The sequence below is a fragment of the Selaginella moellendorffii genome, unplaced genomic scaffold (assembly GCF_000143415.4).
Source record: "Selaginella moellendorffii unplaced genomic scaffold, v1.0 SELMOscaffold_58, whole genome shotgun sequence".
In the NCBI taxonomy this organism is placed as follows: Eukaryota; Viridiplantae; Streptophyta; class Lycopodiopsida; order Selaginellales; family Selaginellaceae; genus Selaginella; species Selaginella moellendorffii.
In genome coordinates this window covers 469,907-488,662 of record NW_003314319.1, presented here as the reverse complement: position 1 = coordinate 488,662, position 18,756 = coordinate 469,907, and the positions used below count along the sequence as shown (strand labels likewise).

The window sequence follows — 18,756 nt, the reverse complement described above, 5'->3', positions numbered from 1 at the left end:
CTCATTATTTGTTTTTTATTGAAAATCAACTCAATTCTTGGCCATGCAGCTGTGCTTACGGAAGCTTCCACTATCGATAGGGAAGGTTTGAAAAAGAATTTATTATATTTTCATGACAGGCAAGGCTTTCAACCTCGCAACCTTTGGAGAGACTTTCAAGTCATGCCGATGAGCTCTCTCAGCTTCTGGATGAGAGCACGGTCATCAATCTGGAACGCTTTCGCGATCACGTCGTCGTTGATTGGAGGATTGGAAGCAAACACCGCCTTGGCCACCTGAGACGCCCCGGGGTTCTGGCTGTTGAAGCCAGCGAGCCCAACCGCAGGCTCCTCTCCCACATTGAGCTGGAAGTGGATGAGCCCTCGAGGGAAGACGAAAAGATCCCCTGGATTGAGCTTTTGGGCGAAGAGTTTGTTGTCCGGCAAGGTGGTGACGAACCCGACGTAGAGGGTCCCGTGCAGGACGAAGAGCAGCTCGGTTCCTCGGGGATGGACGTGGGGGGGATTGGTGCCGCCGGGAGCGTAGTCGATGCGGGCAAAAGCGACGCCAAAGGTGTTGAGACCGGGGAAATTGATGGCGCTCGCCAGCGTGACGTTGGAGCCGAGCTTGTTGTAGGTGTTCCCGGGAGTCGCCAGGAGGCTCGACTTGAAGTCCTCGGCTTTGACATCGTCGGCCGCCTTGCAGACGAAGCCGTTCACCTTGATCTTGGAGGTATTGTCCGCAACGCAAAAGTCCTGCAGCATATCTTCATCCGCGGCATGCGCCAACAAGATGGAGCTGATTGCTAGGAGGAAGGATAGAACAAAACGAAGATGAGCCATCTTGCGAGCTTGGGAAAGAAGTGATGGAGCTATGGGGGGGAGGGGCAGGCATTTAATAGCCGGAGGAGGGGAGCTTTGGATGACTTCGTCGTGAGCCGTGCACGAGTTGTTTCAGTCAGGTACACTTCTCTTCCCTTCTATTTCATTTTTTACTCTTGCTGTCTGCGTACCACAATCTGATTTTCTTCCTGCCTAGTCAGTCGTCTCGGACTTTTTCTTGCCTGCGTCAGACATGACGCCGTCAGAGTCGTATTTTTTGTGTAAAGAATGACTACCTTGGTTTTGATGGTAGGTACTCGTCGACTCAGTGAAACTTCGAATTTGAGGTGACAGTGCACTAATTTGCTGTTTTTCTTCTTTCCAGAGACTTTTCGCCAGAGACGTATGGATTTTCTTTGTAATGCCAATAACTTGAATAAGAATTTCATCCGAGAAAAGGGGCACCATTTGATACAGTCGGAGTCTCCCAAGACTCACCCTTGTTTGGATCTATCTGGATCTCAAACTACCGACGGACTCACATGTTTGGAAAATTTGATATGAATTACCTTGATAGGAATGACGTACTTTGATCAATAGACCCATCAAGCTTCGTTCATTTTGCATCAACAATGGACCGTACACAATTCTTCATGCTGACACTATAATAGTAATACATGTCTTTCGGCCCATATGGAGGCATAAGGCCACTGGGACCAAGGGGGGAAGAACTACCTGGTTCCTTATAAATTCGTTTGGCAGATTTGCTACCAACTTTGCAACCGCAGGCGGATTCCTCGGGTTTGACGCCCCGTTCTCCTTGATCTTGGAGGCATTGTCCAAAAGCCCTGCAGCATGACTTCGTCCGCGACTGGCGAAGCGAGCATGACGCTTCTCCAAACCACTAAGACGAGCAATCTTCCAGAGGGCTTCTAGAACTATTGTGGCTGAACCTGGTCATCTTTAAGTCTAGGTTCTAGCATTGGATTCGTATATCTCACCAACTGTTAGCACGATGCAAACCAGTCATATACTCTAGGAGCAAATAAAGAAAAGTTTTTGGAAAGAGTACAACCAAGCTACCCATGTGCAAACTAAAGGATCCATTAGTAGCTTTATGATAAGTTTTTTTTCAGAAATAAGAGACTTGAACCATATATCACTGGCGCGAACTGTATTCTTGAGCTTGCGATAGAGCAGCAAGAAGAAACCATACAGAGATAAACCAATTGCTTAAAACTCAGCAGGGTCGTGTTCATCAAATGTTAAACTAATATGTCTTATTTGATTTATTTAACCTCTTATTAAATTTTCTTTATGACATAAACAGGCATTTTATTTATAAATTATTTAAAATTTAAAATTTTATTTATTTTGATTCTAGAGGATGATGATTTTTTAATGATGAGTTACATTACATTGTTTCGTGTTAATGCTTTATAAATATTCAAAAAGTTAGAAATAATATTTTTCTATTCTCATCTGCACAATATATCAATTCCAGATTTTTTTCCAGATTAAATCACTATAGATAGCTTAAAAGTATGATTTAACCTTTTTTGTCATTCACTTCTTTGATTTGTTGTGGTGTTGTGTTTGTATACATTACAGAGACTAGGTGAAACTTCAAATTCTATGGGGAAAAAGAGGGTAATGGTGAGGTAAAGACCTGGAATCTCAAGGTTTTTAATAGTATATATAGTTATAATTATTTACTGCAATGAATCAATCCATCCCAGTCATGTTTAGGAAAATTTATAATTTATAAATACAAGATTAGTTTGAGAACATATTAGCCTTTATATGGTAGAATAAGCTAAAATATACTAGGAATTCTATAAACTATAAGAAGGGTCAAAATTATAAATACGAGATTAATGAATAAAACCGTTTGATGGTAGAATATCCCAGAAAATGCAAGTATATTCTAGTTATATCCACTACCACAAACAAACCAAAAACTATTTACATGCAACAACCAAAAGTTTATATTGCGTACGATCAGAAACATTTAGTATACAAGCTACAACATTCATTTTATGGTTTGAAATTACTTCTCTAGAATTGAGTCGACTTTACATGGCAATATGGTGCTAATTGTAATATTTTTAAGAGACACCTTTTTCTTTTGTTGAATCATTATAATAAAAAAATTAGAAAAGAAACCTCAAATTCGTTATTAAAATCAATCTTTCTAAAGGTTCTGATGTTTTGTGCTAATGATTGTTTTGTAAACCAGAATCAATTTCATAATATACGTTTTGGAATATCAAAAGTTTTATATACGTTAGCAAGGGTATTCCGCCTTGCCTAACTGAAGCAAAAATACCTTAAAGGGCATTATTAATTATGCCATTATGGCATTATCAAATATCACCATATAAGTCTTGTTCAAAAACATAATGTCATGTAGTTTAATTGGATATCAACATCAGTTCTCTCTTAATTTCAACAGCGAAAACTTTCTCCTTGGAGCAACCAGATGACACAATTGCCTGCAACACCTATATAAATGAACTTAACCAAATTCCCCATGGGCGAGCAGCGTTAACAAGTAAAATCCATTACTTCTATGTAGGTTATTTTTTGGCAAATTTGCTACCAACTTCCCCAAGCTTAGTGCAGTTTTGGTTAATGCTCTTTAAAACCGTCTGGTGCTCTCAGAAAATGGTGCACTATAAATTTGGCCATATTGTAGGCATCAGCCTTCTAGAAGTTTTGCTTTGCATGGGAGATTGTTGCGTGTAATCAAAAGCTGAAGTAATCTACCAAGGCCAATGCAAGTGAGTCAAATTCTCAATGTTTATATTGCACATTTAAAATGAAACGATCTTATGAGTTTATTAATAAAAATCTCTAATAATAGAATCAACGAAACATTCAAGTCATGCTGATGAGCTCTCTCAGCTTCTGGATGAGAGCACGGTCATCAATCTGGAACGCCTTGGCGATCACGTCATCGTTGATGGGAGGATTAGAATCAAACACCGCCCTGGCCACTTGAGACGTCCCGGGGTTCTGGCTGTTGAAGCCAGCGAGCCCAACCGCAGGCTCCTCTCCCACATTGAGCTGGAAGTGGATGAGTCCCCGAGGGAAGACGAAAAGATCCCCTGGATTGAGCTTTTGGGCGAAGAGTTTGTTGTCCGGCAAGGTGGTGACGAACCCGACGTAGAGGGTCCCGTGCAGGAGGAAGAGCAGCTCGGTTCCTCGGGGATGGACGTGGGGGGGATTGGTGCCGCCGGGAGCGTAGTCGATGCGGGCAAGAGCGACGCCAAAGGTGTTGAGACCGGGGAAATTGGAGACGCTCGCCAGCGTGACGTTGGAGCCGAGCTTGTTGTCGGTGTTCCCGGGAGTCGCCAGGAGGCTCGACTTGAAGTCCTCAGCTTTGACATCCTCAGCCGCCTTGCAGATGACGCCGTTCACCTTGATCTTGGAGGCATTGTCCGCAACACAAAAGTCCTGCAGCATATCTTCATCCGCTGCCTGCACAAGAAGCGAGGATGAAATGGTGGCAACTAGAGCGAAAGCAAGGGCGGTGCTAAGACGAGCCATTCTAAAAGACAATCTTCGCAAAGGGATTCATCCAGCTTCGGGACTTTTTATAAGGGATTTGTGAGTGGAGGTGGCTGCGATCTTCTAGAATTGGGTATTGTGTCTGGACCCGGTCGTAATGGTGGCAAGGTCTTCAGGTCTAATTCTAGCAGTAGATTCATTCCGCTTTGATTATGTCATGAGACTCTCCCACCAACTTTCGCATGATCTGGCAGAGGAAATTTGAACACGGTGCGGGAGGGAAAACGGTTCAAAAAGGCTCAGATCCCGTGACCGTAAAAGTTGCAAAAGATAAAAAGCAAACGAGTCATAGCTACGTTGTACGTCCAGATTTTATGTATATTCTCTTCCAGATGTGAGTGTCTTTCTAGCATGGCAGCAACACCGGGAACAGAGCAAGGAGCAAACAAAGAAAAGCTTTCAGATGTCCTGCAGAGAGATTGCTTGCAGGATGAGCACGACGAGGCAGCCCAGCAGCAGGCCAAGAGTTGGAGACACTTCACTGACAAGATTGTGCAACTCCGTTTTTGCATGAGATCACTGGCGAAGAAGATTGCAACCAAGTTCCAGAGAGTTCACAGCCAGGTCTGCGCGGAATGTAGGTGTGAGAACCAGCAGGTGCCGCAGCCGAGATTCATATTCCGTGTTGTGGAATCCACGAAGTCCGCGAGCATGCGGGTGTTCTCGAGAAACAGTAGCAGTGGCGCCGGGGATTCCTCGATAACTGTCAGGCTTGCAACGATGAACGTCGCAATGTTCTCGTTAGCTTCTGCTGTTCCAGGTAACAAGTCTCAAACCTTATACTTTCATGCAGAAGATCTAGATCTCTCATCAGTCAACGTTTCGTGCACTCTTTTGAATCATGCAACGTTGGAAGGATACTCCAGCATGGATTGCTACAATCCCACATTTGGATCTTGCCCAACGCCGCCGCTTGGTGCGCTCTTGCTGGAACCGATCAGTCCGCCAGCAGACCAAGTCGAAGCCGAGGCGATTGCAACCGTTTTCGCGCACCACCACCGCTCGAAGGTGAATCCGGCCTTCAGCCCAAACCCGTTTTACAGCTTCCACTCGAGCCCCTGCATCGAGCTGGGCACCCCGCTCTTCGCGAAGAGCTTCCACAAGGCCTCGGTGTTTGAAGTGCTGAGAGACTCCAAGGCGGACTTGATAGCGCTCCAGGAAGTCCGGGCCGAGGAGGAGAAAGGCATGTCGCCGCTGACGGACCTGGCCGAAGCACTGGGCATGCACTACGCTTACGCGGAGAGCTGGGCGCCGGAGTTTGGAAACGCGATTCTTTCTCGGTGGCCCATCAAGAGTACGAGCGTCAAGAGGATATACAACTCTTCGGACTACAGGCAAGCACCACTCTGGAGATCTTGAGTGAATAGCTCTGAAACTCTCGATTGTTTTCTCACAGGAACTTGCTCAAAGTGGTGGTGGACGTGCCATCGTTTGGAGAGGTTTGCTACTGCTGCACTCACCTCGACCATCTGGACGAGGACTGGAGGATCAAACAGGTCTCGGCCATACTGGAGGACACGAGAAAGGTGCCGCATTTTCTAGCCGGCGACCTTAACTCTCTCAACCGGCCAGACTACTCCCAGGAGCGCTGGGCCGAGATAGCCAAGGCAAGCTCTTTCTTCCAAGCTTGCCAGGTTACGTGAAGACTCCATGATCCTTGCTTTCTCGCTGTGTTTCCAGCTGCGAGCGGAGAACAGGAAAATGGCTCCCAGGTCTGATGTTATGGAGAGATTGCTGGTCGAGAAAGGTTACATGGATTCTTGCGCGGTGGCCTCTCCGGAAATTCCAGCACTGGTTCGCGGCCAAGGTGGGAACCCTTCGCACTCTTCTTACTTTGTAACGCTGCTCGTGAGTTTTAACACACAGAGATTCAAGGGACTTGCAAGCACAACACGCGGATCGACTATATACTCGCGTCACCACATCTTCAGTACAGATTTATCCCGGGCTCATACAAAGTGGTGTCCTCTAGAGGTACCTCAGATCACCACCTTGTCACTGTTGACATTGGGTGGTCGTAAGGATCAAAGAATGCTTCAAACAAAACTTTTTTCTTTCCCTCTCGTTCTAAGCCTCAAGGCTATGATCTTCTTCGAGCTCTTCTCCGGCACTCGAAGCACCGATCCCAGTGGTCGCTGCTTGCCAATCTCGGGGCAGTGGACTGTGGCCGTGGTGGTGCAGGTGTCACTTCTTTCCCTTCTCGCAATGCTTTCAACTCCTCGTTCAAGTCCTCGATCTGTCTTTGCTGTCGCAAAAGCTGCCCAAGTATTTTTGGTTAGAAGAAACGTAAAGGATAGAAGAAAGCTCCTTACAGTTTGAAGGATCTCTTTCTCCAGTCTCAACCTCTCGACCTGCGGGACGAGTGGCTTTAGATTCAAGAGCGTGAGCAAATATTATAACAAGTTCCAACCTCGCTGGTTTGTGTTTGCGACGAAGTCGAGCCTGGCATTTGGATTGGAGCATGGGGAGGCGTTGACGCGGCCGGTATGTAGCTCGCTAAAACGTTCGCTCGAGCTGCGGGTGGAGAACTGGGAGACGAAGGTCCTGCGGGATTTGGACTTATCAAGTTGGATCCAGGAAGTAACATCTTGCTATCCACGACAGCCAGTGGTCCCAAGTGTGGACCGAAGCGACTAGCGAGTGCCGCCCCGCTATCCTACACCGAAACTTTCAGTTTTGATGTTTCGTAAACTGAGCAACAAACCTGAGCAAATTGCAGCAATTGTTCCGTCACTCCTTGTTTCAAGCCCACACCTAGAAGGAAAAAGAACGCAGGAAAATTTGGATACATTGTGTGGCACAAACATACCGACCAACATGAAACCATGCCCGATTCCAACCCCACAGCCGATACCAGCGTCGAGAGTCTTGATTCCCAGCTTCGCTTTCTGTTGAAAAAGAGAGAGTTTTTAGCGAGAGAAGCCTAGGAAGAACAGAGTCATACGAACTGATTGAAGTAACGTCCAGATTTACCGAGAAGCCGGTTCAAGTCCTGGACTGGTATCCCAAATCTGGAGAGCGCCCCTGATGTGGCAGTAGCAATTCACAAGTGTGTCAGCCCAACGCGGCCCCTCAACTGCAAATATATGACACTTAACAGTCAACACGATTCACTCCGACGCATAAATGAGAATGCAGCACTCAAGAAGAACTCTTGGACCATCTAGAAGATGAGACTCCATTCCAAGTTTGTCAAAAGTGTTACCTAGTTGAATCGGCCTGCCAACGCCAATCCCGACGCCACATCCCACGCCAGCGCCTGTAGTGATCTGGGCGATTTTGAAAACGAAGGGGTTGCGAAGCTGGAGCTTGGGAAATGGTACTGGAGCCGGGGCTGGAGCTGGGCTGGGTGCCGTCGTCTCCGCCTGGACGACGCCTTCCATGGAGCTAAAGCCCTCGCAAAACCAGGGATCCCTGGTTCGAATCCTGATATTAACAAACACTATTGTGCAATGAGCAACCTTGGAAATACCTGGTTGAGCTTTCAGGATAGTAGTATCCACGCAATGCACTCCTTCAGCAAGTCGAATCCATAGTAAGTCGCAATGTTCAAGAATACGTGGCTTTTGGACATGAACTCGGCCGACTTTTCTACGCACTCGAAGCTGCCACCGCAGGAGCATTGCTCGGTGATATGTGCGGCTTTTATCTGTGCATAAAGATGTGATTTTGATTAGAGACGAGGCCAGTATTTGTCATAGGGAATTCTACCTGGCGGCACTTCACGCACTTGAGGTCCTGCAGATGGTAAAGACGCTCTCTCTGCCGAACGATCTGGAGTAATGCATTCTCAATCCATTGGACGTTGTACATTTGTCCACATTGAGGAACTGTACAGTGCCAGTCCTTTTGAAGCAAGGCAGCATCCCGACACAAGTCGAGGTCTCGGCAGTCATTGCAGTAGCTGAATACAAAAGTTTTAATCAGAAAGCTCACCAAGGGAAAGTACCTGCAAATGACGTTCGGAAGGGTAAACGATAGACAAGGGTCGTGGAATTGAGCCTCGGGTGCAAACTCCCTCACATGAACCAGCCTAAGCAAGTTCTTTCTCATAACCTTCAAAGGAAAAAGAACGTGAGCTCTATAAAGAAAAAGCACTAAAGAACATACAAACCTGAACAGAATGCTGCACGCGGTGATCAAGGGACATTGCAGCATAAATATACTTGATGAACTCGAGAGCTGCGTCACCCAGAGCTAAATGAGAGCCAGCTAGATTCGGGAACTTGAAGTCGTCCACGTCTCTGGAAGCCGTGAAGTGCCGTTGAATATCTCTTACGATTCTCAACAGCTTGTCTGTAAAATATGACTCAATCTGCACAAATTTCAGATAATGAAGGTCGCATCGAAATGCCAGACGAACCTGTTCTTTCAAAAATGATGTTTCCAGGGCGTCAGCGTCAGCAGCGGCGGCAACAGTCACAGATGGGGTTGATGAGAAGGAAAATGATCTCGCTGCGATAGTTTCTTGCGCGTGTTTCCATGGGAGATAGATAAACTCCGACACCACGACGATGAAAAACTCCTGAATAGCCTTCGGCAAATACTCGGCTATATTCCAGGATGAAACAATTTCAAATTCCTCAGAATTGTCTTCAGATGAAACTTTGGCTTGGATAGCGCCATAGTTGTACTGCACAGCAGATGTTACATGCAACAAGCAAGAAACCAATCATGATTTACCTGGTCCATGAATAAAATGGAATGCCAATAACGTTGAGGCTCAAGCTCAATCCACTCGAACATTTCTCTACGAACAGAAGATTGAAGAAACGGAATCGCCGCGACTGGACACTAACCTGGTTTGCAGTGTTTTTAAAAGGTGATCACAGTAGTTTTTGGCAGCCTCAACGTTGTGTTTTCCTGTCCCGATTATGATTCGCGAAAAACTCCCATACACAATGGTAGCTCCAAGCTTTCGAAGTTCAGCCAGCAAAAGTGCATACACCTTCTGCATGACCTGCATTGATTATAGTTAGAATCTAGATTTTGCAGTTCCGAAGGAAACAATTCACCTTATGTAAAAGCCGGTGCAATGATGGATCATGAAGCTTCGACAGTGGACTGCAGCATAAAGTTAGAATAAGCATAAGAACTGTCAACGGCCGAAGCACCTGCAAAGCCATCTGTACAAGTTCTGCAAAAGAACATCGGCGAAAACGTTTGCAGAGGACATGGCATCGACTAACCACCCAGATACCATCTGTTTTAGAAGACCGAAAGCAGGCGCACAAGAATTGGTTTCATCCCAGGAACCTCCCACTTGACGAAGATTGGAACCAGTTGCATCAAGCTCAAAGCCTAGCAACGCTCCTCCTTCCAGCTCATTTACTTGAGTGCTCTTTAAAAGAGCATTGACTGCCAGATGATTTATCTACATCAAGGAAGAGAACATGTTGTCCGAGATGAAATTGGAAGACGGAGTGTACCTTGAGCTCAATAGTAACACTTCTGTAAGCACCAGGATAGCACAAAGACGGTTGCTGAACCTGTTAAACAATCGCGTCAACACCAACAAGCCAATAGACTATTCTCGCACCACATCTGTAAAGCTTGGTTCGTCTTGTGGAACACCTCCAAGATCCGGTAAGCCATCATCAGATATCCACAAAACCTGCAGAAACATTAACTCAGGAACAAAAACGGATATGATAAGAGAAATACATGCTGATTGTCCTTCAGCACTCGTGCGTAAAATGCATCCGCAGTGAAAAGAATCCAGTCTGAGTCCAAATTGCCCAGCGGAACCTGAATTCATGTTTGTACACGATACACGAAATATAAAGACGTAAACTCACATGAGCGTATCGACAAAGTGCAATTCTTTCCGAAAGCCAGGATGGTGAGGCAGCACAACGCTGCATTGCTAATTTTGCAGCTACTGGTTGCCATCCAAGAAGCTGTCCACAAGCGACTCACGTATATTTAGAAGTGCTTCAGAAAAAAACATAATGCCCACCTTATAGTCACTGTGACGTGAATTCCAAGGAACTTGAACTCGAGGAACCTCCAAAATAGCCGGAACATGAGCCACAATGTTTTCCATGGACGGACATTCTACAATCGCCACGGCAGGCCTCCGAAACTGGTCCCTGCAGGTGTTTTTTTAAAGGACGAATAACGGTATCCCAACGTACAAATAATCATGCAAAGTCCTTTGCAAACGCCTTCCAGCTTCAGCATATGTAGCCAAATATTCTATCTGCAGATTGAAAGCTTGTCAAAATAGTGCTGATCCTCAAAAACATACCTCGAAGTTAACGTCTGATGTATCCATGTTGAATTCTTCCATGACCGATGACTCTTGTGTCCGAAGTGAGTCGCGAAACTGCCTTTCTAACCAGTTTGTTGACACCTCCTTGTTGACTGACGGATTGACAATGATAACGAGAACTTTTGCGGCCAAAGGAGCATACAAGGCATAACAGCCACGGGGCTCAAATGCGCTGAAAAAAACGATATGTCAGTTTAACAAGTTCATCAATAGCAATGTGTGCACCTGTGATATAAGTAGATAAAGGAGACGTTATCTGCCAGATAAGAGCACTCAGTAGTGGTCTTCATGTGCAATTCTTCTAGCGACCACCCTTCGTTTAAGCTCCGCTTTTGCGCTTTAACGTCAACAGAGCAAACACAGCCGAGTTGAAGAATGGCTTGAAGTACGAGAGGCAATCTAGTCTCGTAAACTCCCTGTTCACATCTCAAAACCTCACGAACTGCTTAGCAAACATTGAGCTTGTACCTCAACTTCTGGATCCGACAGATGAGCTACAACATCCTTTTTAGCCTGCTTGTACTGCTCTTCGTCCAAAATGACCTGTGCTCAAAAAAGGATTCAGATGATTAGCCACATCAAAGGAAAAAAAAATTATCGTGCTATAACAGACCTCAATAAGATTAAAACAGGCTTTCCCGTGAGGTAGCACTCGGCTGACACGCTTTCCAGGATAATCTTCGGAAACTATAGCACGCGTATTCAGGTAAAAAATTCGTGACACCTTTACGGGGACCTTGTACATGGAACTACCAGCCACTACCCAAGCAATGAAATTTCCAGGCTTTTCAGTGGCCTCAAACTGCAAAACCTGAAATGCGCATCCAAAATGCGTGGTCCAGAGAGTTAAATTTCAAATTTAGTACCTCCCAATGTGACCGTGTTAATGAAGCCTCTCGATTCTGAAAAAATGTATTTACACTATTTCCCTTTTTTGACCTGTTCAATCTGTTGTCTGTGTGTCGAGGTTCAGGACCTTGTCTAATGTAGCAGCATATATATTATTTCTCATCGATTAAGAACCATGTAAAGTAAAAAGAAAAAAAATACCTGAGACGCTTTCGTTTCTCACGAACATCTTTCCACTTTCTTTTTCGTTTATCGAGCCATGCTCCATAATCATCTCCATCAGAGGTGCAGAGAGGTTCTGTATTCGCTGTTGCAGCAGTTTCAACTTCAGCATTGAGCCCTTTCGAAGAGCAAGTTTCCTTGCCACCACATATATCCTCCAAGTCACCAACCAAAGCCTCATTGTCAACATCTGCGTTTGTTATGGGCTTAAAAGCATCAAATATGCTTTTTTGCCGATATTTGTCATCCTTTTCACGAACTCTCTTCCACAACCAGTCTGGATGACTAACTCTAGGAACAGGATTGGCTACCTGCATTTACATTTTTAGACTAAGTTGCTGTGAGAAGTGATTATTTACCTTCTGCATCGCAGCAGGAATTGTGATAATCTTTTGTATAGTGGACGCTAACCGTTGTCTGTAGTATGACCAATCGACTATAGAGCGAAAATCTGCATCAGCGGACACCTTGCACCATTTTCTCAAGTATGCTCTCATAACCTCTGTAAAAACGTTGTGTTAATACTCAAATAAACTTAGACACAGTTATACCAGCTTCAGTCTCAAATATAGCAACGGGTACTGCACGTTCGCTAACAGGTGAGCCCTGAAATTATCAAATTTAAGTCGCCGAGGAGCAGAATCGAACTTCTTTACCTGAGGATCCCGGGCAACAATATAACGACAGCTCAACCCCTTATCCTTCACCATAGCTTCACCAAGAAAATCAGCTAGCCGCTTAGCCGTGGTGGTAGCACAGGATTTTTTATCGCCATAATCGGCGAGGGACTTGCTCATTGTACTTGATTCCGATATGTAGTCAAGAAGCTCACTATCAGCCACATCTGCTCCTTGATTCTATCATTATTTAGAGAAAAGGGTTAAGTTACTTAGATCAGTTCAAGTATAAAAATGAAACAACCTCTAACATATCCAGCCACCTGTCAGCAACGGCCGCTACAGCGTCATAACATTCTTCGAGCGTACTACCTTGAAGAAATTTCTCGAAAACTTCTGCCTGTGAAAAGCACAACTGAAATATACGCATGAACATAAGCTACAGCGTACCTGAAAAACCTTTATAAGTTTAAGTTCACCTCGCCGCTTTACTTCAAAGCCTTTTAGCTCGGCAAGTGTTCCGTCATCATTGAAGACCGCATAGCGCTTTTTAATAAGCACTCCCTCTTCTTTAGAGGCCGGGAGTATCATTGCCTAAAGAAGAAGTAAAGTTCAGCTTGCATAACTTAAACATGATTTACCTTATACGGTCCATCAACCTCAAATTCAATTGAGCATTCGCTACTTGTTCGGTAAGTACGTTCCGTAGCGTCTGCCAGTGTCTACATTTCAAAGTTAAGGGAGTCGTGAGAACACATGCGGATACCTGGTATTGATGGTTGGTGTTGTTTAACGCGACATCCACGTTAAGCATCACACACGGGTACGAAATCGGAAGTTTTTTATCTCTGATAGGAGAACTGTTAAGCGGCATAGAGATTTGGATACTCACTTTGTACGAAAAACAAAGTTTTCAGGAAAAGATGCTGGTAAAGCACACCAGATCCCGTCTGTATCCAGCTCCAACGGTTTTCCGATTTGTTCGACAAGTATCCGTGCATTTTGGATGATTTTTGCTCCTGTATATGTCACAATTCCTGCCATTTCCATAGAATACCACCGGGCTCCTCTGGATACACAAACAAGCAGAATCAACCACGTTAATAGATGAATGCATAAAGCTTACTTTCTCATGACGTAGCCGTAAAATGAGTTAAGAATACACTTGTGTGCAAGTTGCAGTGAATCATATAAAACCACCATATCCTGAAGTTCAAAAAGATTAGTACGTGTAGAAGACAACAAGTTAACGCAACTTGAGCTTCTTGAATTTTGATAGAATTCCCGCTTGACTTCGCCTCCGTCAATTTTCCCTTCCACACCTTATTAAGGGTTTTGTACTCGTATCTTCGGTCTCGAAAACTTACCAAAAGGAAAAAAAAAAAAACAAAAAAACAAACAAACAAATTAAATTGAGAAAAATCCAAAGACAATATCTTCTACCTCCGAACTGTATCCACATAAAAGGAATTTTCGCGCATGCACACTCCCGCTACCCGCTGTTCTGTTGTCGGTTTATCAAGTACTCGCTTATAAACCTGGGCAAAGCACATGTGACCCAAGGCATATAGAGGTGAATGCATACCTTTTGACAGTACTTCTTCAATCTGTCCCGCAGCTTAGATTGCTGCTCGTCTTTTGACAGATCACGAAAATACTGTGAAGGCTTCCCTTCTCCTGCTGTAAACATTTCGGACTCAATTTGGTTTTTCAGATGATAGTATTCACTTGAGAAGAAGTGTTAGACGTTAATCAAAGATTGAAGAGACAAACTACCTTCTCTTGGTCATAAAGGATTCGCCTCTCCAAACCCATTGCATAGGACGCAAACACGTTTTTTCGGCTCGATTAAAATCGCAGGCCGCGCATGTTTCATCAGTTACAATTGAAGGCGGCTGTGGATAAACAACACGGGACACTGAGAACACTGAGAACAGAGATGAAATTTAATACTGACCTGAAGGCGATTAGTCAGTATAATATTAGGATACATGGCCGCCACGTCCAAGTGATATATTACAGGCTGCTCTTCCCTGTTGGGTACATCCCGTAGATTTTCAAGCTGCAAAAATGCAGACAATATAAACTGCCAAAGAAAGGAATACCCACCATTGACTTTATTTCTTTCTTAACCTCGTCATAGTTGGTCACTTCCTGAGCATTCATCTTCCCTTCTTTCTCTATGGCATACAAAAGGTCGCGATCCAGGTTGTCTACCAGCTTCTGTACCACAAAGATTAGCAACATGTTCACGACAAAGAAAGTAAAACTACTGACTTGGTATGCCTCGGGCACGAGTCGAAATCTAGTAGGAAGATCCGAACGAAAAACACCACTCTCAAGGCATTCGACATGGCCTCCAATGTATGTCTCGCTATCCAGAAGTCTACCACTGTAAAACCGTTCCGGTTCTGACTTGTGTTTGTTCGGGCAGATAATGTTTCCTTTAAATGCCTGAGGAAAAAAGTGTAAACTAAATATTTGACGCTGTACTCAAAGCTCATACCTGAACCATAAGAAGCATTTCACACAAAGTTCCACTACCCTTTCGTAACACTTCGTCCGGAGACATAGGTATGATAGTGGCAAGAGAGAAGATAAACGGATTAACGTATGTCATGTAAAGATAATACGTCGCGACGGCGTCTGAGACGGAATAAGCTGCCATTTTCTGCAACAGAGATCAGATCGTTTCTTTTGCACAAGTACAATGTACGCACCTGAGGTTGTTCGCTAGCGAAACGAACCATGTCTTCTGGATTGACTTCCAGAGGATCATATCCAAGCTTCGCCTTCGTCACAGCCTGAAAGCAGAGAACATAAGAAATTGATAGTTATAAAGAAATTTAGAAGACCTTAAGACCTTGGCTGCCCTGTGGAAGGTAGCTGTCACGTTTAACCCAAGCGAAGCAATCTAAGTGACAAGCGAATTTACTTAAACACTCTCCCTGCGCTGAATCACAGGAAAAGCCGAGTTTCTGCAAGAAAACATGTCAGGAAATTTAAATTTTTTTTGCAAACATACGTCGCGCATGCTTAATCCATGATGTTTGGCCCGCTCTTCAATAAAAGGCCAGTCAAAGAAGTCTCCGTTGTAGGTAACAAAGATGTTCGGTTTAATTTCACGCATATGGTCGAACCACCACTCTAGAAGTTCTTTCTGCAACAGAAAGAAGTTGTGAGTCAAGTGCACGTCTAATAATCAAAATACATACCTCCGAGGCTGCATTTCGAACCTTAAAATGTCCTTCAAACTCTGGCTTAGGAGTATATTCAATGTCGTCTATGTCTTCACTTACACACTGCCAAAAAATGTTCAGAAGACGGCATCATGAGCAACTTAGCAAGTTACCTCTCTGTTGATAATCAGATAGCCCTGGCTATCGACCATATACGATATCATCATCACACTATCATAAGATGCATCTGGAAACTTCAACGGAAGTTTGGTTGCTTCAATATCAAAAGCACATACGCGAGCCTCAGCTCGCTGAAGGAGATCGGGCCGTTTTTCCAACTTTGTCCTTGCTGCGTCTACGGTTACGACGTACCATTCTCCACATCTGACATCTGGGCAGGTTTCAATAAAGAAACGAGATAATAAACTTTACCATTGTCTATTGCGAAGCGGACATGATACGGAACATCAAACTCGCGTATATCTACAATGCATTCATTGTAGTCATAAACTTTCGATTTGTTTTGCTTCTCTGTGCTGCAAAGCATCCCACGTTAAATAGCAAAGAATTCTCCCGCAGCAATTCAAAAAATATCAGGCAGCATACCTTAGCCCGTACAGTACAGATTCATAAGCTTCGACCGCCTCCAGCTTCGCTTGATTGCGAGCCACGATTGGCATCAGGTCGCTTTTTACTTGCATGAGATCTTGGACTGTGTTGAAGCTGATTTTAATAAATCGCTTGCGCAGTCCAGAAAGGTGATTTTTCTGTAGCGAACGTGCAACATATGTGAAATATTTCCTTAGCAAGTTGAAACTTTTACCAGGTCAAGATCTTCCTTTTCGACTATTTTCGTGTTTGAGATGAGTCCCTCAAAACGCCTCCGAATATACGACTCTAGTTCAAGTTCCATACCAATCTGGCAAAACAAAACGAGCTGTAAGCGAAGTATTAAAGGACATATATGAGCTTACCTTCGCTCCTATGTAGAAATATGGAGCAAACTTCACACGGGTTTTAAAACCCGACCCATCCTGCATACGAATAAATTGCAGCGAAAACTAATCCAAGGCGAGAAAGAAAAAGAAACAAACAGGGAAGAATCCTGACCTGGCACAGAAAGCACAGATTTACACAGCTGAAAGTCTGATTGCCACATTCCTCGTCCTGGAATGACGACTGAAGAAGAAAAACCCAAAATTCAGATGAGCCAACTAAGCAAAACGCTACATTACCGGCGACATGTTGAGAAGCCATCCAAGCTTTGGATCTCCTTCCGTGAACAATCCAAACCCAAACTTCTCCTCCAGATCATCGTCATTTCCTCGAAAAACCCTAGATCTGCGACCGCCCCGACCGCCTCTGCCCTTACCTCTGCTGCCCCTTTCGCCATCGCGAGAGCTCTCGGGGCCCCGTCCCCGCGCCCCATGCCACATTCCGGGCCTGCGAGAGCTCTCGGGGCCCCGTCCCCGCGCCCCATGCCACATTCCGGGCCTGCGCCCTCGAGACGCCATAGCTCGGCGCAAAGAAGAATGCGCGGGAAAAATATAAAGGGTTTAGGGCTCTAGCTAAATCTTTGACACGTGGCACTAATTAACAGTTAAGTTGCTTTGGCCGAGTGGTTAAGGCGTGTGCCTGCTAAGTACATGGGATTTTCCCGCGAGAGTTCGAATCTCTCAAGCAACGTCCTTTTTTCATACTTACTATTTATTTGTAAAGGTTTTCCAGATGACTATTTTTCAAGTATTTTCCTAGGGCAACTCATCGTTTCCAGATGGTGTTGCAAGCACAATGGGTTCTTCCTCGAGATTGCGACGCTGCCATGGTAAGGAGGAGCTCAGGTAGCTAGATTCAAGCTTAATTTCGGTGGATCTCCAGGAAACGCTAGCACAGACTCTACTAGATCACGGCCAGGAGCATCTTTTCGAGGGTTGGCCAGAGCCGGGAATCGGCGACGATGACAAAGCGAGATTTTTCAATCAGGTACCACATTGGATGATTGAATTGACGTGGTTTGATTTATCTTTCTACTGAATTGTAGGTGAAGAAGCTAGACGCGAACTATCCAGGCGGATTAGTGGCATACATTGACAATGCTCGAAAGCTACTGGCGGATTCTAAAGCCGGTAGAAATCCTTTCGATGGCTATGTGCCATCGGTAAGAAAGTTTTCCTTTAATTTCCTTTCTCTCGTCTCGGTGTTGATGGAGAATTCTTATGTTGTCATAAGGTTCCTTCTGGCGAGCGTCTTTACTATGGAGACGAACGCTTTGTTCGTTTCGAAGAGGCCGGTGTTAAGGCAGCGTCTAACGCAGCGTTCGTGTTAGTTGCCGGTGGACTTGGTGAGCGTCTAGGCTATACTGGAATCAAGGTACAGTGGAAAAATAAAAAATACAAAGGAAAAATGCAAGAAAATAAAAAAGAAGTTGGATTTCTGATTGTATTTTCCCTGCAGGTAGCATTACCTTCCGAAACAACTACAGGAACTTGCTTTTTGGAACTCTACATCAAGAACATTTTGGCGCTACAGGAATTTTCCTCCGCTACACGTACGTGATTTCCTAACTTTCGGGACCATTTGAGCTGTTGCTTTTCCTTCAGGTCCAATTCCCTTTGTAATTATGACATCCGACGACACTCACGCAATGACTGAAAAGCTTCTCAAGGAAAACAATTTCTTTGGAATGAATCCAAGCCAAGTAACTCTTCTGAAACAGGTAGAAGCACGTCGAGAGACGTAGCGTCGTCAAACTCATGCTTCCTTTTGCAGGAGAAAGTCGCGTGCTTGGCCGATAATTTTGCTAGATTAGCTCGGAATCCTTCTGACAAGTATTCTATCCAAGTACGCCACGACTCTAGCTCCTTCTTTTCTTCGAAAACGTGCTAAAGCTTTGTTTTTTTTTCTGTAGACGAAGCCGCACGGCCACGGAGACGTACATGCTGTTCTTTGCTCAAGCGGCATTCTTTCCAGATGGTAAGTAAAGGTCTGTCTCATAGTGCGTGACTTGAAAAAATCTTCTTGGAAGGAAACTGTCCGGAGTCAAGTGGCTTATATTTTTCCAGGACACAAACGGACTGCTGTTCAAGGTAACTCTCTTTGTTTTTATTCGACAAAGCGGCTCAATCTTGAGATGACATAGGCAATACCTGCGTCATTAGGCGTCAGTGTTACAAATGACCTGGACGTAAATTCTTTGGCTGTTCCACGTAAGGCAAAAGAGCCAATCGGAGGAATAGCTCGGC

General features: G+C 44.7%; 6 protein-coding genes and 1 non-coding gene across 7 annotated transcripts in view; 3 read left to right on the top strand and 4 right to left on the bottom strand.

The window, feature by feature from the left end:
• Window positions 1–55: 55 nt before the first annotated feature.
• LOC112351215 (putative germin-like protein 8-1) lies at window positions 56–870 on the bottom strand. Its single transcript, XM_024688658.1, has one exon. It carries the CDS (start codon window positions 819–821, stop codon window positions 156–158), a length of 666 nt encoding a protein of 221 aa, XP_024544426.1. The 5' UTR covers window positions 822–870; the 3' UTR covers window positions 56–155.
• A 2,745-nt stretch (window positions 871–3,615) lies between these two features.
• On the bottom strand, window positions 3,616–4,354 carry LOC112351190 (germin-like protein 8-2). The gene has a single exon (XM_024688572.1). It carries the CDS (start codon window positions 4,350–4,352, stop codon window positions 3,681–3,683), a length of 672 nt encoding a protein of 223 aa, XP_024544340.1. The 5' UTR covers window positions 4,353–4,354; the 3' UTR covers window positions 3,616–3,680.
• Window positions 4,355–4,724: 370 nt separating this feature from the next.
• LOC112351165 lies at window positions 4,725–6,422 on the top strand. Its single transcript, XM_024688512.1, has 4 exons — window positions 4,725–5,707; window positions 5,770–6,007; window positions 6,054–6,180; window positions 6,240–6,422. The coding sequence occupies exons 1-4, from the start codon at window positions 4,725–4,727 to the stop codon at window positions 6,392–6,394; spliced, it is 1,503 nt and encodes a 500-aa protein (XP_024544280.1). The 3' UTR covers window positions 6,395–6,422.
• On the bottom strand, window positions 6,282–7,413 carry LOC112351189. Its single transcript, XM_024688568.1, has 6 exons — window positions 7,318–7,413; window positions 7,183–7,261; window positions 7,078–7,127; window positions 6,784–7,029; window positions 6,686–6,724; window positions 6,282–6,630 (listed from the first exon to the last, which is right to left on the bottom strand). Exons 2-6 carry the CDS (start codon window positions 7,190–7,192, stop codon window positions 6,454–6,456), a joined length of 522 nt encoding a protein of 173 aa, XP_024544336.1. The 5' UTR covers window positions 7,193–7,261; window positions 7,318–7,413; the 3' UTR covers window positions 6,282–6,453.
• A 297-nt stretch (window positions 7,414–7,710) lies between these two features.
• LOC9655106 (DNA polymerase epsilon catalytic subunit A) lies at window positions 7,711–17,028 on the bottom strand. The gene is made up of 51 exons (XM_024688511.1): window positions 16,750–17,028; window positions 16,625–16,693; window positions 16,489–16,548; window positions 16,338–16,433; window positions 16,121–16,281; window positions 15,947–16,050; window positions 15,688–15,905; window positions 15,551–15,637; window positions 15,361–15,495; window positions 15,191–15,313; window positions 15,056–15,139; window positions 14,842–15,006; window positions 14,613–14,789; window positions 14,445–14,558; window positions 14,293–14,397; window positions 14,112–14,230; window positions 13,921–14,062; window positions 13,779–13,873; window positions 13,592–13,697; window positions 13,462–13,541; window positions 13,228–13,404; window positions 13,102–13,183; window positions 12,977–13,057; window positions 12,786–12,929; window positions 12,640–12,735; window positions 12,375–12,575; window positions 12,270–12,324; window positions 12,078–12,220; window positions 11,698–12,029; window positions 11,514–11,628; window positions 11,261–11,458; window positions 11,116–11,190; window positions 10,873–11,063; window positions 10,624–10,819; window positions 10,511–10,575; window positions 10,333–10,465; window positions 10,172–10,273; window positions 10,038–10,121; window positions 9,913–9,987; window positions 9,803–9,862; window positions 9,574–9,747; window positions 9,488–9,510; window positions 9,389–9,437; window positions 9,173–9,333; window positions 9,057–9,123; window positions 8,737–9,006; window positions 8,488–8,688; window positions 8,323–8,429; window positions 8,085–8,277; window positions 7,846–8,022; window positions 7,711–7,787 (listed from the first exon to the last, which is right to left on the bottom strand). Exons 1-50 carry the CDS (start codon window positions 17,026–17,028, stop codon window positions 7,858–7,860), a joined length of 6,534 nt encoding a protein of 2,177 aa, XP_024544279.1. The 3' UTR covers window positions 7,711–7,787; window positions 7,846–7,857.
• A 90-nt stretch (window positions 17,029–17,118) lies between these two features.
• TRNAS-GCU lies at window positions 17,119–17,200 on the top strand. Its single transcript has one exon. It is a non-coding gene; the product is annotated as a tRNA-Ser (tRNA).
• Window positions 17,201–17,255: 55 nt separating this feature from the next.
• Window positions 17,256–18,756, top strand: part of LOC9654941 (UDP-sugar pyrophosphorylase) — a 2,952-nt gene continuing 1,451 nt past the window's right edge. Inside the window, exons 1-10 of the mRNA XM_024688638.1 lie at window positions 17,256–17,339; window positions 17,393–17,497; window positions 17,556–17,672; window positions 17,744–17,884; window positions 17,969–18,062; window positions 18,115–18,230; window positions 18,284–18,355; window positions 18,423–18,487; window positions 18,540–18,600; window positions 18,654–18,756. The exon at window positions 18,654–18,756 is cut by the window's right edge and continues 188 nt beyond it. Of these exons, the coding sequence (XP_024544406.1) occupies window positions 17,289–17,339; window positions 17,393–17,497; window positions 17,556–17,672; window positions 17,744–17,884; window positions 17,969–18,062; window positions 18,115–18,230; window positions 18,284–18,355; window positions 18,423–18,487; window positions 18,540–18,600; window positions 18,654–18,756 (925 nt within the window). The 5' untranslated portion in view covers window positions 17,256–17,288. The remainder of the gene's footprint in view (window positions 17,340–17,392; window positions 17,498–17,555; window positions 17,673–17,743; window positions 17,885–17,968; window positions 18,063–18,114; window positions 18,231–18,283; window positions 18,356–18,422; window positions 18,488–18,539; window positions 18,601–18,653) is intronic.